Consider the following 17079-nt stretch of genomic DNA (forward strand, 5'->3'; position numbering starts at 1 on the left):
GGAGAGGCTGAGGGAGCTGGGGGTGTGCAGCCTGGAGAAGAGGAGGCTCAGGGCAGACCTCATTGCTGTCTACAACTACCTGAAGGGAGGCTGTAGCCAGGTGGGGTTGGACTCTTCTCTCAGCCAATCAGCAACAGAACAAGGGGACACAGTTCTCAAGTTGTGCTAGGGGAGGTCTAGGCTGAATGTTAGGAGGAAGTTGTTGGCAGAGAGAGTGACTGGCATTGGAATGGGCTGCCCAGGGAGGTGGTGGAGTCACTGTCCCTGGAGGTGTTGAAGAAAAGCCTGTATGAGGCACTTAGTGCCATGGTCTGGTTGACTGGCTAGGGCTGGGTGCTAGGTTGGACTGGATGATCTTGGAGGTCCCTTCTAACCTAGTTGATTCTATGTTTCTAAGTCAACATCATCTCTGACTGCAACTGTAACCCTACTAGACCCCCCCCCCCCTTTTTTTTTTTTTTAGCAAGTGTGCTTATATAGTTGCTGCTGCTTCCACTCTGTGTAGGCAAATGTTGTGTGCTCATCTCTGTTGAACAGCAGATGTGTGAGAGGGTGGAACATTTGTAGTTACTTCAGAGGTGTGGTGTGTGAATTTTTTGTTCAGTACTTGTGGCTGAAAGGGTGATGGGGTATGTTCATTGTTGCAGGTCTTCTTGGTGTTTGTTTTCAGAATCTACTGTAGTAAATACAAGGAAAAAAATTAAAAAGCCCACCCCAAAATGAACCAAGTTTTATGGTTTGTCTGAATCTGTGGTTTATATTTTCACAGAAACAGCAGAAGCTTTGAGTTTTTAGAAATGGCCCTTAAACTGGGCAGTAATCTGCATTAAAAGATGAGGCTATTAAGTAAGAAACTTTTGTCTCTTTTGATGTTAGCAAATGACATGTATTTCCTTACCTTCAGTCAGATACAACTGAACCTAGGATTGCCATGTCATTTGTTTACTATAGATAAGATAGTCGGTGTCAAGCAAATTCAACAAAACAAAAAATAACCACCAAACAAAAAAAAACTCAAACCAAAACCAATCCAAACACCCCTGCTCATTTAAAAAACACCCCCAGAACTAAACCACCAACCAAACAAAAACCCCGACAAAACCCAAAACCAACTCACTGAACTCTTCCATCTTGCGAGGAGGTGGATCAGATACAGATTAAAAGTAGTTTCTTACAAAAGACAGAATATAAAAAACAATACAGAAGTTGCAACCTTTTGTGCCATTGTGTGCTGGGAGAGAAGTTCCATCATGGGTAGTGAAAAGAAAATTATGATGAACGAATCATTCACTGGCTTGCTGAGAGAGATAAAAAGCTAAAGTGTAAATAATTTTCCCTTGCTCTATCGTGTTACGTTTCCCTATTCACTCTGCTCTAATCTCTCCACTAACAAATAACAAAAGTTTTGCTGCTTTTTGTTTGCCTGTTTGGGACAGGAGATAGAGTGGGAGAAAGAGAGGGTAGCTTTGAGCCCTTCTGGGCAGTTTCGTTTGTCCAGGAGGGAGTTCAGATTTCTGTATGATTTCTAACTTGTATGTGATTGTAAATATCTGTAAATATATTGTGTATCACAGTATCACCAAGGTTGGAAGAGACCTCACAGATCATCAAGTCCAACCCTTTACCACAGAGCTCAAGGCTAGACCATGGCACCAAGTGCCACGTCCAACCTTGCCTTGAACGGCCCCAGGGACGGTGACTCCACCACCTCCCCGGGCAGCCCATTCCAGTGCTTGTAAATTTTGCCATACTGTAAACACAGCTTCATCGTACTTCCGGGCCAGTCTGGTAAATTTCAGACAGTAGGAGGGAAGTTTCTAACCCCTGTTGTGTTGAAGAGGCATCACAATTTTCTAAAGTTTCCATTTCATGCTTAAGTTGAAGGTGTTTGGAAGGCAGAATCATTAAAGTTTGTCTTGTCCTCCTGAAATTGCATATTCTTAGGTAGTCTGTCAGTCTTTGAGAAGGATGAACCACTTTAGTGACTCTGGTAATGCAGGAAGAGATACTTCAAAGTAACTGCTGTTTTCATTCTGAAGAGGTCATCATCAGGCTAGTGCTGGACTTCAATGCAGTGATCCTTAGTCTGAGCAACTGAAGTGGACATTTTGGACATTTGGTTGCTTACAGGACTATTAAATGGTGGAAATAACCATGAACTCGCTCTCTTCAAAGTGTTGTTAAAACAAAGGTGTTTTCCTCCTAAGGGATAAGAAGTAAATGCTGATCTCAGGAGCTAAATACTACTGTATTTACTGTTTCAGTATTGCAGATGCAGGTTTCGTATGCTTGAAATGTTTTCTAGTCACTTTTGAATAGCATATTCTCTGAAATTTCTAAAACCTTAAATGATACATACAAATTATCAATGAAGTTTAGCAACTCACCTTGTTTGAGGCAGGAGTTAGATTCCAGTGTCAGATATAGCTTATCTTTGACTTCGTAAGAAAAAGCAAACCGCCAACCCTGCTGACCTGGGCTGGATTATTGGGCACTTAATATTGTTATTTTAGTTGCCCATAGTACCTAAGGAGGCCAATTCGGGGCGGGGAGGGAGGGGAAGCTATCTGTCATACAGATTGGTGTGTCTCAAAGGTAGTAGTAATGGATTTGGGACACTTAGGACACTTCAGTTGATGTTATACCTTAGCTTTGATTGGAACTGTAAAATCAAGTAAGTTAATCCTGTCATAGGTCTCATTTGAACCACAAGTCTGTCCAAAATTGTTCTTTCTGTTGTGAGAACAAATTACATGCTTTGTCTAGTCTCCCTGTTAAACCTAGGAGAACTTGCTTTTATTTTAGTTCATTCCTAGCAAAAATGTGCTCTGTTTACTCTGTAAGAGTAAATTCTGCCTTGACTATTAGAATTGAAGTATGGAAGATTATGGGGAGGAGACTGTTTTGGGTTTCTTGGGGTTTTGTTTTGTGTAGTTTTGGGTTTTCTTTTTTCTTTAAAACAAAACAATGAAACAACCCAAACACCCCTCCCTCTGCTAAAGCCATAAACAAAAACAATTCAATGAAATGAAACAGTCACCAAACAGAAAAATCCCCTCCCCTGCCCAGAACTCATCACCATAATGTTTCCTACATGTAAAATGATTCTGGGATAGTATCTTCCCTGATAGTGGCCAACCTCTCCATTAAGTGAAGAGGTAGGATCACAGGATATTAGGGGTTGGAAGGGCCCCAAGGAGTCCAACCGCCCTGCCAGAGCAGGACAATACTATCTAACACAGACCACAGAGGAACATATGCAGACAGGCCTTGAAAGTCTCCAGAGAAGGAGACTCCACAACCTCTCTGGGCAGCCTGTGCCAGTGCTTTGTGACCCTTACAGTAAAGAAGTTCCCCCTTGTGTTGAGGCAGAACCTCTTTTGCTGCGACTTATACCCATTGCTCCTTGTCCTATCCCAGGGAGCAAGTGAGTAGAGCTTGCCCCCACACACCCCCAGCCAGTCTTCAGATACTTATAAACATTCGTCAAATCCCCTTCAAGTCGTCATCTTTTCTCCAGACTAAACAGCTCCAGGTCCCTCAGCCTTTCCTCATCAGCCATGCTCTCTTGTTCCCTAATCATCTTTGTAGCCCTCTGCTGGACCCTCTCCAGCAGATCATTGTCCCTCTTGAACTGAGCAGCCCAAAACTGAGCACAGTATTCAAGATGGGGTCTCACCAGGGCAGAGTAGAGGGGGAGGAGAACCTCCCTTGATCTGCTGGACTCACTCCTCCTAATACACCCCAGGATGCCATTGGCCATCTTGGCCACAAGGGCACATTGCTGTGCCATGGTTAACTTGTTATCCACCAGGACCTCCAGGTCCCTCTCCACAGGGCTGCTCTCCAGCAGATGACTTGATACAGAAGTAGTAAGACCTCTGTATTGAGGGAATAAAATATTTTTATTAATGAGACAGTTAATATCTACTGATTCTTTTCATTGTACATGTGAAACTGGAGAGGCTGCAGTGCTGTTGGAAGAAACTTTCAGAACCTGAAGTTCGGTAATTAAAGATGAAGTGAAACCGAACTCCTTAGGCTTTTTTAGCACAATGCTACCCTCTAGTGGAGCAGCGTTGCAGTAAGGACAAAATTCTGCCTGAACAGCAAGGTTCTAATTAGACATATGTGAATACTTGTATGGCAATAACAGAAGAGAATTTGAGAAAGCCAGTTCTAACATCTCTGATGCAAATGTAATCTGTAACTGAAATGGGTGTCTCTTACTCTGATCTTTGTAAAGCCATTGCTTTGCAAAAGGTGAACCAGCCATTGCCACTGAATAGCAATCAGTTCAAGGTTAGTAGAGTTTCATCCAAGGATTCTCCTAAAAGCAGTACTTAATGCAAGTCAGAACTGTATCCTGCATAGCCAGTTGTGTCACACCAATCAGGTTTTTCTGTTTGTTGGTTGCTTACTTTTGTTCCCTGCTTTGAAGTGAACTTCTTCAGACTATTATTTCTTCTCAAAACCTGAAGATTAATATGGGTGCTTCCAGTTCAATCTTACATTCTTCCATCTGTAACATATGTCCTGTATTTGCAAGTGAGAGAGAAATGCAAGAAAATGTTGGATAGGCATGTGGTGAAAGTTGTGCTGTCTGGAATATGTTACTTTTAAATGCTTATGTTTGTGCAGGGCTTGATTACTATAGGAGAAATGGTAGGATCCGAGGAGATAATTTGCCTGGGTGTTTCAGTTTCCAGATCCCAGACTGGATATATGGGTGAGGATTTGGCAGCTAAGAAGAGCAGGAATAAAGTTGTAAGACTGTTGAGAAAAGAGAGAAATAAGTGGTGTAACTCTTAGCAAAGAGATTCTGCTCAGAGGAAGGTTTGGAGACTTAGGCATGGGTTCAGCATCCAAACTGAGGATTTTTAATTGTAATTTTCTCTTTTAAGGTTTTCATTCTCTGTTGCACAAAGGGATATAAAATTAGCATAGACATCCCCTGCTGTTAGCCTGTTTCTCATAGGGAAGGATGTGGTAATTGTAGCAAACTGTTTTCCTTGGGAGTTGGAGTAAGCATGCTGTCTTTAACTGTTACTGTCTTGGTATGACTTCACCAGCCATAGTAATGTTTTATGCTGATGTTAGTTTTTTCCGTTCCAATTAGACTGTAGACTTCTTAATTGACCATAAGAAGCAGAATTCATCTGCTGGGTGAAAACCTTTCAGTATGTTTCTACTGGAAGTGTTCTTAAGTTTTAAATACAAACAACACTGTTGTGGTTTGTGTGTGGCTGAATGTCTCCAGAGTTCATGCTACAAAGTTTTTTGAGTTTGCAGTGTGGGATGACGTGGAGAAATAATTACAGGAAGACAACCACACCGGAGGGCTGTGCTGCCTTTCAGCAAGCCTTAGGCTGAGAGTTGGGCAGGGAGAAATTGAATGAAACTCAACAAGGGCAAGTGTAGAGTCTTGCACCTGGGAAAGAACAACCCCAGGGATCAGTATAGGTTGGGGACTGACCTGTTGGAGAGCAGTGAAGGGGAAAAGGACCTGGGGGTCCTAGTGGATGGGAGGTTGACCATGAGCCTGCAGTGTCCTCTTGTGGCCAGGAGGACCAGTGCCGTTCTGGGGTGAATTAGAAGGGCTGTGGTTAGTAGGTCGAGAGAGGTTCTCCTCCTCTACTCTACACTAGTGAGGCTGCATCTGGAGTACTGTGTCTAATTCTAGGCCCCTCAGTTCAAAAACGGTGTATACCTGCTTGAGAGAGCCCAACACAGAGCCACAAAGATGAGGGAGATGGAACATCTCTGGTAAGAGGGGAGACTAAGGGAGATGGTGCTCTTTAGCTTGCAAAAGAGGAGCCTGAGAGGTGACCTTAATGATTATAAATATGTAAAGGATGAGTCCCAAGAGGCTGAGCCAGGGTCTGCTGGGTGATGCCCAGTGACAGGACAGGTGGAAGCTGAGGCATAGGAAGTTCTATGGAAACAAGAGGAGGATTTTTTTATCATGTGAGGGTGAAAGAATTCTGGAACAGGGGCTGCCATGGGGGGTTGTGGAGTCTCTTTCTCTGGAGATACTCAAACCCTGATTGGATGTGTTCCTGTGGGATCTGGTCTAGGTGATCCTGCTCTGGCAGGGGTGTTGGACTGGATGAGCTTTGGATATCCCTTTCAACCCCTAACATTCTGTAATTGTGTGAAACTTAGGAACCTGTCTCTCTCCAGTAGGAATGACCTAGATGTTTGAGAAGACATGTGACAGGAGTTTGTTGCAAAGACTCTTACATCTGCATTAAATTAACTGCTCTGGTCTTAAAAAAGGGAGGAAAGGAAGAGAAGAGGATTTGTTGGAAAACCATGACTTAATACTTGATCTGAAGGACCATGTCTCTCAGAGACTCTATGTTAAACTAGATAGCTTACTTCAGTGTGTTAACTTCTTGATCAGCTGTTCACTAGAAAATTTAGTAGGCAAGTAAAAGACCTGTAGTACTGTCAATGATTAAGACCTTTATAGCTAAGATTATTGGAGAGGTGTGGGTGATATATAGGTAAAAATTCATAGATCTCTGTGGTGCACAAGCTAATAAACCGTCTGAAGCAGTAAAATTTGTTCTAGTTGATTGGGTAGGGCTGGGTGATAGGTTGGACTGGATGATCTTGGAGGTCTCTTCCAACCTGGTTGATTCTATGATTCTGCAAAGTTAACAAGCAGGTATTCTCAGAAGTTAGGTTGTTCTTGGTGTCCAAATTGTCAGAGATTATTATAGAACCTTCTGAGTTCATGGATGCAATGTCAGAGAAATCATGGCTGGTGAGACATAAAAAAATATAAGTAAAACTTTGGAGATTATAACAAAACCATCCTTAAAATGTAGTTATTTGATGCTATTAACTATGATTCTTCTTGTGTTTTGTTCTAAGACACTGTTTCATAAAGTGGTGCTTTCAGAGGAGATACTAAGAGGAAACTAAAGTATTCATATAAGCACAGTGCTTACATGTTAGAAACAATTAGATAATGCCTCAAAGTGCCCCTGTAGATAAAGAAACTAAAGGGAGAAATGGCAAAATCATTTTGCTCACTGTTCTTCTGAATGTAATGATGCAATAGTGTGAACAAGTAGCAGAGATTTTAAACAAATTACTTATTGTTACTTTCTTGTATTATGTGTGATGAAGCTTCTGCTCAGATCATACAGTGCTGAGTAGCACAACAGAAAGACACAGAATTTGATTTTGCAATTAGTAGCAGTCCTGTGGAAGTTAGGATTAAAATAGGGAGCTGACTATTTTTTTCTGGTGGTTGTTTTTTTTTTCTCTAAGGATGGCTGTGCTTGTACCAAATATGAAGAACTTGCCTTAGCTGATCCTGAAAGAGAGTGTTAATCAAAATCTCCTGCCTTAATTGTCTATATTGACTGCTTTTGTGGAGGCCCTTAATTTGTTGCAGACAGACTGCAAGATGATGATGCTTCTCCTGCACTTAAGTAACCAAAAGAGAACAGAGACCACAGAGAACAAAGAAAACCTATAAAGGCTGTAAAGCCTTTCTCTGACATGTACAGTGTGGCTAACTTTACAATGCTAAGTTTGAACATGAGAAAAAGAAGGTGAACAGAGCTAATGTAAGCCTTACTTCAGTAAACAGCTTCACTGTTTTCTGTTGTGTAAAATAGAAAATCATAGCTTCTACCTCACATGGAATGTTAGGGATGGTTATGACATTCTTCAGAATATAAAGTCCTGCAGAGTGAAAGCTGAAAAAGCAGTGGATTTTTGTCAGTGGTTGGTTTGCTTGTTTGTGGTGTGTTTGTTTTTTGTTTATGTTTTTTTTTGTCTTGATCAACCATTATACCATTTATCTTTCTGAGAATGGCTTGACCTGAGATTCCTAACTGAAGAGTCAAAAATACCCAGTCAATACTGCTGTAAATGTGCACGTAGAAATGTACATCCAAAGGGATTTTATAACTCGGTATATATCTCAGGTGCTTGAGTTTGCTCTTCCAAAATTAGAATATTGAATTCTTTAAGGAGCATTGTCTCAAGACATACACTTAAATATCGAGATTTGTCAGCCGCACATGTCAGAGACTGCTGGCTCCTCCTAGGTGCTAAGGGGCAATCACAACAAATCTACATTTAAAGAAAAGAAAAGTGCATTTATTGTTGTTTCAAAGCAGTTTTGTTTGTTTGCAGGTGTCAGCTGTGATGCATGTTTAAAAGGCAATTTTCGGGGTCGCCGATACAAGTGTTTAATTTGCTACGATTACGATCTGTGTGCAACTTGTTATGAAAGTGGCGCAACGACGACGAGGCATACGACTGATCACCCGATGCAGTGCATACTAACCAGAGTAGATTTTGGTAAGTGGTCCTTTCAAGCTTTGATGTAACTCCTGTCTGCAATCATAACGTGAGTTTTCATGTTTCTGCTTACAAAGAATGCTTTCCCTATCAGCACCCAGAAAATAAGAGCAAGTTCTCGTCCTCTGAAAAACAGGCAAGATTCCATTGATTTAGCTGCAAGAAAATATTGGTTTTTTTAACTGGCATGTGTCTCTGTGTGTGTATATATATATATATATGTATCTTACTCTTCCTTTTGGTCTGATACTTTGGCTTGGGGCAGTGTGGCTGAAGAGCTGCCTGGCTGGGGGGTGGAATAGACAGGCAGATGAATATGAGCCAACAGTGTGCCCAGGCCAATGGCATTCTTGCTTGTGTTAAAAATGCTGCGGCTAGCAGGAGTAGGGAGGTGATTGTCCCCTTGGACTTGGCTTTGCTAAGGCCACACCTCAAGTATTGTGTTCAGTTTTGGGCACTGCATTACAGGACAGATATGGAGGAGCTGGAGTGGGTCCAGAGGAGGGCAAGGAAGCTGGGGAGGAGATATAGAATAAATCTTATGAGGAGGGACTGGGGGAACTGGAAGTGGTTAGTTGGAGGAAGAGGAGGCTGAGGGGAGACCTCATTGCTGTCTACAACTACCTGAAGGGACACTGTGGTGAGGCTGCTGCTGGTCTTGTCTCACAAGTAATTGGAGACACTACAAGGGGGAATGGCCTCAAGCCATTGGACATGACGAAAACATTTTTCATGGAGAGAGTGGTCAGGGACTGGAATGAGCTGCCCAGGTGGTGGAGTCACCCACTGTAGATGTGTTTAAGAGTCATTTGGATGTGGTCCTTAGGGATATGGATTAAGGTAGATCTTGTAGAGTAGGGTTCTAGGTTGTACTTGGTGATCCTGAGGGTCTTTTCTGACCTGTATGTTTCTGTGATTCAGTGAATGCAGGTTATTAGAATAATAAATATGTTTTAGAACAATGGCTGCTGCTAATTAACTTCATGTTTAGAAGATGAGGCAACATCCTCTGCCAATATGCTTTGCTTAGGTGCCTCAGTGCCATGTGTCACAAAATCTTGGTGAGGTTTTGCAGAAGTGTTTTTTGCTGGTAGGTAGGTCTGTAGGTACAGCAGGTGTAGTGAGTATAAACGAAGAGTGGGAGGGACTACCCTGTAGTCTTCTTGGAACTGCTTTGAAGATCTACTAATTCTGCAAATCCATGTCAATATTTGAAATAATAAATTACCTTCTCTGATGCTTGTTTCTGTTGCACTGTATGTGATAGGATGTAACTCATGAGTTCCTTCTGTGACAAACTTGTTGCTGGAGATGAGTTTCACTTTTAAGCCCAGGGGGATGTCATGTTACTTTTTTAGCAATTCTGTCTGTATTTATATTTTGAATTATTTAAATGTTACCAAGCTGTAAATTTCTCCTACCTTTTTGATTAAAACAGAAGTAGAATCTGTTTTATTGCTTTAAAGATTAGAGTATAGCTTTGTATAGAAGCATGCAGATGTGTTTTTCAAAATGACCTTTCAATGAAAATTTCTTTTATTTTAATTCTTAGGCCATCTTTTGCCCAATACTGCCTGGGCATGATTTAAAAAAATGCAGGCTCTGGGACTCTAGAGTTTGAAAGGAAATAATTTGTGTATTATCAAAAATTCATGTAGCTATTTTAGCTTGCATATCTTCTCAGGTTTCGTTCTTTTTGTGTTACAGTGTATTAATTCAGAATTCTGCTCCTTTATTGTTAGAATTCAAACCTCTTAGCAACAGGTATTCTTGGGTGTTTCACATAAACTGAAAGGAATCCTGTGCTGTAAATGTTAAATGCCAGTAGAGGTAGGAAGGCTGAAGCCTTATGCCAGCACTGAATGTCAAAGCTTTCAGTGTACTGCAGTGAGGACACTTGTTCTAAATACTGCTCTCTTTTAAAAATGCCTGTCTTCAGAACTAAAGAATGTCTAAGAAGCATATTTTGTTTCTTGCAACTTGGATATTTCCGTTTTGGAAGTCCTCAATAAATGTATCTCTTGGTTTAATACATTTTATTTGTGTGCCTTGTAGGGGTAGACAGGTTGCTTTGTGCTTCTTAAGTCTGTGTGAGGAATGCAGATTGCAAATTGGAAGAAGGTTCTCAGTGAAGTATTGAGGCAGTACTTCAACAAAAGGAGTAAGATTCCAAGGGCAACTTCTGCATTGCTTGGTTATTATGCAGCTGTGTTTTCTTTAAATCAGAATAAAAAAACAAGCTCTAGAAGTTTCATTTGGTTAATTTCAGAGCATTTGTCCCACAAGTAGGAGAAGATAAAGCTCCAGGGAGACCTTACAGTGGCCTTACAGTACCTGAAGGTGGCCTACAGGATAGCAGGAGAGGGGCCACTTAGAGGTCTCTGCTGATAGGACAAAGGGCAGTGGTTTGTTGTATTTTTTAATAAAGCATGGTGTGTTTACATTGGACATTAGGAAGAAGTTGTTTACTGTGAGAGTAGTGAGACACTGGAACAGGTTGTCCAGAGAAGCTGTGGATGCCTTATATCCCTGGAAGCATTTAAGACCAGGCTGGGTGAGACTTTGGGGAAGATGGTCTAGTTGAACATGTGTCTGCCTATGGCTGTGTTTTGGAACTAGAGGATTTTTAAGGTGCTTTCCAACTCAAGCCATTTTGTGATGACTTTCCTTAAGTAAGCAAAACTTCATTAGAAACACAGAAGAGAATGCTGGTAATATAGGTAAATGTGTGAACTGTAAGTTATCTTTTACTTTTGGCTCTAATAGTGTTTAATTCAACAATATGAAAACTGTTTTTAATAGAAGTAAACTTAAAGTTTTTGCTGATGGTTAGGAGAGTAAGAGGTGAGTTTTTCACTAAGGAGAAGGAAGTGGAGTTAGGAATCCTTCCATAGCAAAACTGATCATAGAATTGTCAGGGCTGCAAGAGACCTCAAAGATCAACTAGCTTCAACCACTCTGCCTTCACACTAGATCAGGCCACACCCAGCCTGGCCTCAAAAACCTCCAGGAACGGAGCTTCCATCAGCTCCCTGGGCAACATGTTTCAGGGTCTCACAATCCTAACGGTGAAGAACTTCTTCCTAACATCCAGTTTGAATCTACCCACTTCTAGCTTTGCACTGTTCCCCCTAGTCCTGTCGCTACTCAACCTCCTAAAAAGTTCCTCACCAGCTTTCTTGAGATACTGGAAGGCCACAATAAAGTCACCTCAGAGCCTTCTTTCCAGACTCTACAGCTCCAACTCTGTCTGTCTCCATAGGAGAGGAGCTCCAGCCCTCTGATCATCCCTGTGGCCCTTCTCTGGATGTGTTCTAGTATGTTCAGATCTTTCATGTAATAGGGGTTACAGAACTGGACACAGTTCTGTAGGTCAGGTCTCACCAGAGTGGAGTAGAGGAGCAGAATCCCCTCCCTTGCCCTGCTGGCCACACTTCCCTTGCTGCAGCCCAGGCTCTGGTTGTTCTCTGGGCTGCAAGTGCACACTGCTGGCTCATGTTGAGCTTCTTATCCACCAGCACCCCCAAGTTATTTTCTTCAAGGCTGCTCTCAAGTCAGTCTGTATAAGTGCCTGACATTGCCTCAACCCAGATGCAGGACACTGAACTTGGTCTTGTTGAACCTCATGAGGTTGACTTGAACCCGCCTGTCCAGGTCCCTCTGGATGGATCCCTTCCCTCCAGCTTGTCAGCTGTATCACACGGCTTGGTGTTAGCAGACTTGCTGAGAGTGCCTTAGTACCACTGTCCATGTCACCAATGAAGATGTTGAACAAGAGTAGTCCCATTACTGATCCTTGAGAGACTCCACTTGTCCTTGGCCTCCACCTGGACATGGACCCATTGACAGCCACTCTTTGAGTGCAGCCATCAAGCCATTCTTTATCCACTGATGCAGGCACTTAAGAGGAAGCTAGTGTCATGTTTCTTATTTTCTAAGTATGTGCATGGATCAGTGAGTTGTTTGCTGAAGGTCTGTCTGCAGCTGATTAAAAGGACTCTGTGTTACCTCCATCTCTCATCACTGTTCTGGCCAGTGCTATGTGCAGAAATTGTGGAGTGTGCTTAGCTACTTTGTGCCTAAAACTGTGATCAGAGTCTGGTTTGTGGTAAACAATTGATCACATGGATAATCCTGTGTGCCTGGGCTTGATTCAGCACAGGGAGAGTTAACATTGTTTACCTCCATGAAAATTATTGCAGACTGCAATACTGCAAGAAGATGGACTTTTTCAGGTGCAGTGAAGATTCAGTTGTCACCTTCATGTTTTTTGATTTATTCTTCCCACTTCATTGATACTTGGACTAGTACAGGAACCTGTATGAAAACACTGTAAACAAACCCATGTGATTTCTGGCTACATCTGTTCACTCTTGCACCATCAGGTTGGCAAACTTGTCTCTCAGTGTATGACCTAGTATTAATGATGAAGCAAGATGGTATCTAGAACAACGACAGTGCTATTTTCTTCAGTCCCCGCAAGAAACACTAGGAAGAACACTAACACACACACATACAGTGTGATGTGCAGCTGTAACAGGAACAAGTCCTAAAATAAAACAGAGTCTCACATGACAACTGGCTTTTATAACGCAAATCCAGTGAATTTATTTCTGAGGGGATCACAGGAGTTTCCTTACTGAGGAGCCATTGTGATTTTGTGCTTTCTGTTGAAGACAGTTTTTCAGGACAGTGGAGAAGGTCAAAGCAAATTTCTATTCTTCTGAAAAAGAATCCTAAACTGTTAGGATGCTTTATGATTTTAAGGATCTGGGTTGCATGTTACCCCCACAAAAAATGGAGAAATCACTAAATCTTACAAGATAGGGTGCTAGAAGAATCATAGAATCAACCAGGTTGGAAGAGACCTCCATGATCATCCAGTCCAACCTAGCACCCAGCCCTGTCCAGTCAACTAGTCCATGGCACTAAGTGCCTCATCCAGTCTTTTTTGGAACACCACCAGGGATGGCAACTCTACCTCCCTTGGCAGCCCATTCCAATGCCAATCACTCTCTCTGCAAAAAACTTCCTAATATCCAGCCTATACCTCCCCTGGCACAACTTGAGACTGTGTCCCCTTGTTCTGTTGCTGGTTGCCTGGGAGAAGAGACCAATCCCACCTGGCTACAACCTCCCTTCATGTAGCTGTAGAGGGCAGTAAGGTCTGCCCTGAGCCTCCTCTTCTCCAGGCTAAACATCTCCAGCTCACTCAGCCTCTCCTCACAGGGCTGTGCTCCAGGCCTCTCACCAGCTTTGTTGCCCTTCTCTGGGCACGTTCCAGCACCTCAACATCTCTCTTGAATTGAGTGGCCCAGAACTGGACACAGCACTCAAGGTGTGGCCTGACCAATACTGAGTACAGGGGAAGAATAACCTCCCTTGTCCTGCTGGCCACACTCTTCCTGATCCAGGCTAGGTTGCCATTGGCTCTCCTGGGCAAGAGTTGGTTAATATTCAAGTAACATTTCCTCCAAGCTCTTAAAGAGTAGCAAGTCAAGTAAGAGATCAAGAGCAAGGCTTTTAACACTAACACACAGCAACCTCATAGCCAAACTTAAGAAGTGTGTATTGGATGGTTGGACAGAGAGATTGAGAACTGCCTGAACAACAGAGCTCTCAGAGGGTTGTATCAGTGGGACAGTGTCTAGGTGGAGGTCTGTGGGTGGTGGTGGGGACCAGTTCTGGATCCAGTCCAGTTCAGCATACTCATTAGTGATCTTAACAAAATGCACAGCCACTCAGTAGGTTTATTGATGATACAAAACTGTGAGTAGCAACTGAGAAGAAACCAGAAGGCCATGCTGCTGTTAAGTGTGACCTGGAGAGCTGGGTGGGGAGGAATCTAATGAAGTTCAAGAAGGGCAAGTGTTGAGTACTGAATCTAGGAAGAACAACCTCATATATCAGTACAAGCTGGGAGCTGATCTGCTGGAAAGAAGCTTTGGGAAAAGGATCATAGAATCAGCCAGGTTGGAAGAGACCTCCAAGATCATCCAGTCCAACCTATCACCCTGCCCTATCCAATCAACCAGACCATGGCACTAAGTGCCTCATCCAGGCTTTTCTTGAAGACCCCCAGGGACGGTGCCTCCACCACCTCCCTGGGCAGCCCATTCCAATGGGAAATCACTCTCTCTGTGAAGAACTTCTTCCTAACATCCAGCCTATACCTACCCTGGCACAACTTGAGACTGTGTCCCCTTGTTCTGTTGCTGGTTACCTGGGAGAAGAGGCCACCCCCCACCTGGCTACAATGCCCTTTCAGGTAGTTGTAGACAGTAATAAGATCACTCCTGAGCCTCCTCTTCTCCAGGCTAAACAGGCCCAGCTCCCTCAACCTCTCCTCATAGGATTTGTGCTCCAGGCCCCTCACCAGCTTGGAGTTGTGGATTGCAGGCTGACCAGGAGACAGCAGCATGCCCTTGTGGCCCAGTGCATCCCTTGTGGATTTACTAATGGCTGATTCAACTTCTGACAGGTGCATTTTTAGTTTTTAGGTTTTTTTTCCAGACAAAGGTGTGTTTATTTGGCATGTGCATATGTTTACTGTGTATTAACAGAAAGATGTAGAAGGAGGGATGAGTAGAATTTGCAAGAGTGTAATCAAAATACTGTGAAGAAAATTTGACTTTTTTGGTGGCTTGTTTCATGTTCTCAAAGCAAGGACCAGAATACAGGATTTGACAGTTTCCCCTTTGTGACAGAATAGTGTGGAAATTCTTGATATCTGCATTGAGTTAGCAATATATCTTAGGAAAAAAATAGTTTTACCTGCATGCATAGATGGTTACCATTCTCCTCAGGTTGGTTGTGAACCTGTGGCCTTTGCCCAGCTGGAAGAATCACCTGAAAATGTTAAGGGATTTTTTTCCTTCTTTTTTGATACTAGATGCAGAAATTACTTGTTTGTACAAATCTTGCATTCTTTCCTTGCATAGTTTGAGATTTCATCTTGAGGTTGGGGACCTTCAGTGTTAGCAACTGCTCTTCATCAGTGCAGAAGTGCTTACGTTCAGCTTACCTAAAATCTGCAGCCAGCTTGTAACAGATAATTGTATTTCTTTTTCACTCCCAGTCTTCTGTGTATTTGAAACATTTCAAAAGCTACTTAGTGTGAATCAGTGGTTCAGCTGTGACATAAATATTGGCATAGAGTATCACTGAGGACACACAAGTTTTAAAATGAAATTTTGAGGTACCTTCCTGTGGTGGATTGGGTGTTCCCCACCCCCCGCACACTTGGGAAATCACTCAGACTAGACTCAGCTGGCTCTGGAAATATGAATGAAGCTTTATATTTACAGCTTGGCACAATATACAAGCAGATATTTACAGTACATACAGTTACATACAGAAATATACAAGGTAAAAGGTGATACAGAAGCACAACTCCACTCCCAGAAACCTGAGTCCCCAGAAGAGCCTCCCAGCTGCCCTTCCACCTTCTCCCGCTCCCCTACCTTACCGCAGACATTGTCTTGTGCCCCAAGGACGAATGGAGGTTTGGCCAGGGGTGTTAGGAAGCAGATGGATTAATCAGAGAGACTGAGGGTAAGAGAGAAAATGCAGCCCACAGCCTGGACAAAGAACAACTCTCTTATCTATGTTTGGATTCTTGTTCTTACTCATCTCAGCAAGCCTATGAGTGAAGTAGACATCACCATTGTTTTACTTCCACAGCCTGTGATCTCATCCTTCTTACCTAAACATTTTAGCTAGCTTCAAACTAGCACACTTCCAGAGTTCAGGTTGTGCAAACTCACCTTTTGCTTGAAAAATGTCATAGGTGACCCTGATAAGAAGGGTGCAGGAAAAGTGAAGGTTTGGCAGTAACCACAGCGTCATGAGAGTCTTTGCTCCTACTCAGTGTTAGAAAACTGTGTTGTTTGCTAATGAAAATTAAATGTAATAGACTACATGATCTTGGAGGTGTCTTCCAACCTGGCTGATTCTATTCTATGTTTTTTTTTCATCAGTAGTTGAACACTCCTTGAACATGGCCTTTACAGAAGATTAACATAGCTATTTGTATTAAACACAAAGCTAATTCAGCAGTGTTTATATTGAAGTACATTTGGAAATAGGTTTACACAAACAAAACAAAGTGATGCTACTGCTATGAAGTAACCTCTGTTTAAACACTTTCTGTTACAGATTTGTACTATGGTGGAGAAGCTTTCTCTGTAGAGCAGCCACAGTCTTTCACTTGTCCTTATTGTGGGAAAATGGGTTATACGGAAACATCTCTTCAAGAACATGTTACTTCTGAGCATGCAGAAACATCAACAGAAGTGGTAAGAAGCTTCAGAATTGGCTTCCACTTGAGGTGGAAATATATAAGAAGAATCTCTCTTCTGGAAAATTTTGTATTCTCCTGTTCTTCTTTGAAGGATTCCTTCATTTAAGGGCTTTTAAAAGGGTACAATTACATTTCAGGGTGATGTCAAAACTCTGTCTTTGAGGGGTATTGTAGTAGAATGAGCTTGCTTACTATTTCACATTTGCTGTGTGTCCTGGTGTAAAGGCTGGCACGTGTAGGAGTTTGTTACCTTCTAAGACAAAGTTTAGAATGTTCTTGTGTTTGTTGAGTGCTTTTGACATTTTGTAATTATCCTGCTCATAACTTGTAGCTGGGCCAGTCTTTTGTAACTGCTAGAGACAAAGACACATAGACAGTGTATTTCTCAAACAGCTTTTGTAGTGAACCTGATAATATTTATGCAATGGAAGCTGCCATTTTTTTTAGGA

General features: G+C 42.4%; 1 protein-coding gene across 2 annotated transcripts in view; it reads left to right on the forward strand.

The window, feature by feature from the left end:
* The window catches only part of LOC135193208 (E3 ubiquitin-protein ligase KCMF1), a 71101-nt gene that overhangs the window by 22126 nt on the left and 31896 nt on the right, over nt 1–17079 (forward strand). For both annotated transcript variants that reach the window (XM_064176754.1, XM_064176753.1), the window contains exons 3-4: nt 8161–8328; nt 16486–16625. In XM_064176754.1, the coding sequence (XP_064032824.1) occupies nt 8161–8328; nt 16486–16625 (308 nt within the window). The remainder of the gene's footprint in view (nt 1–8160; nt 8329–16485; nt 16626–17079) is intronic.

This window comes from Pogoniulus pusillus, chromosome Z (genome assembly GCF_015220805.1).
Source record: "Pogoniulus pusillus isolate bPogPus1 chromosome Z, bPogPus1.pri, whole genome shotgun sequence".
NCBI lineage: Eukaryota > Metazoa > Chordata > Aves > Piciformes > Lybiidae > Pogoniulus > Pogoniulus pusillus.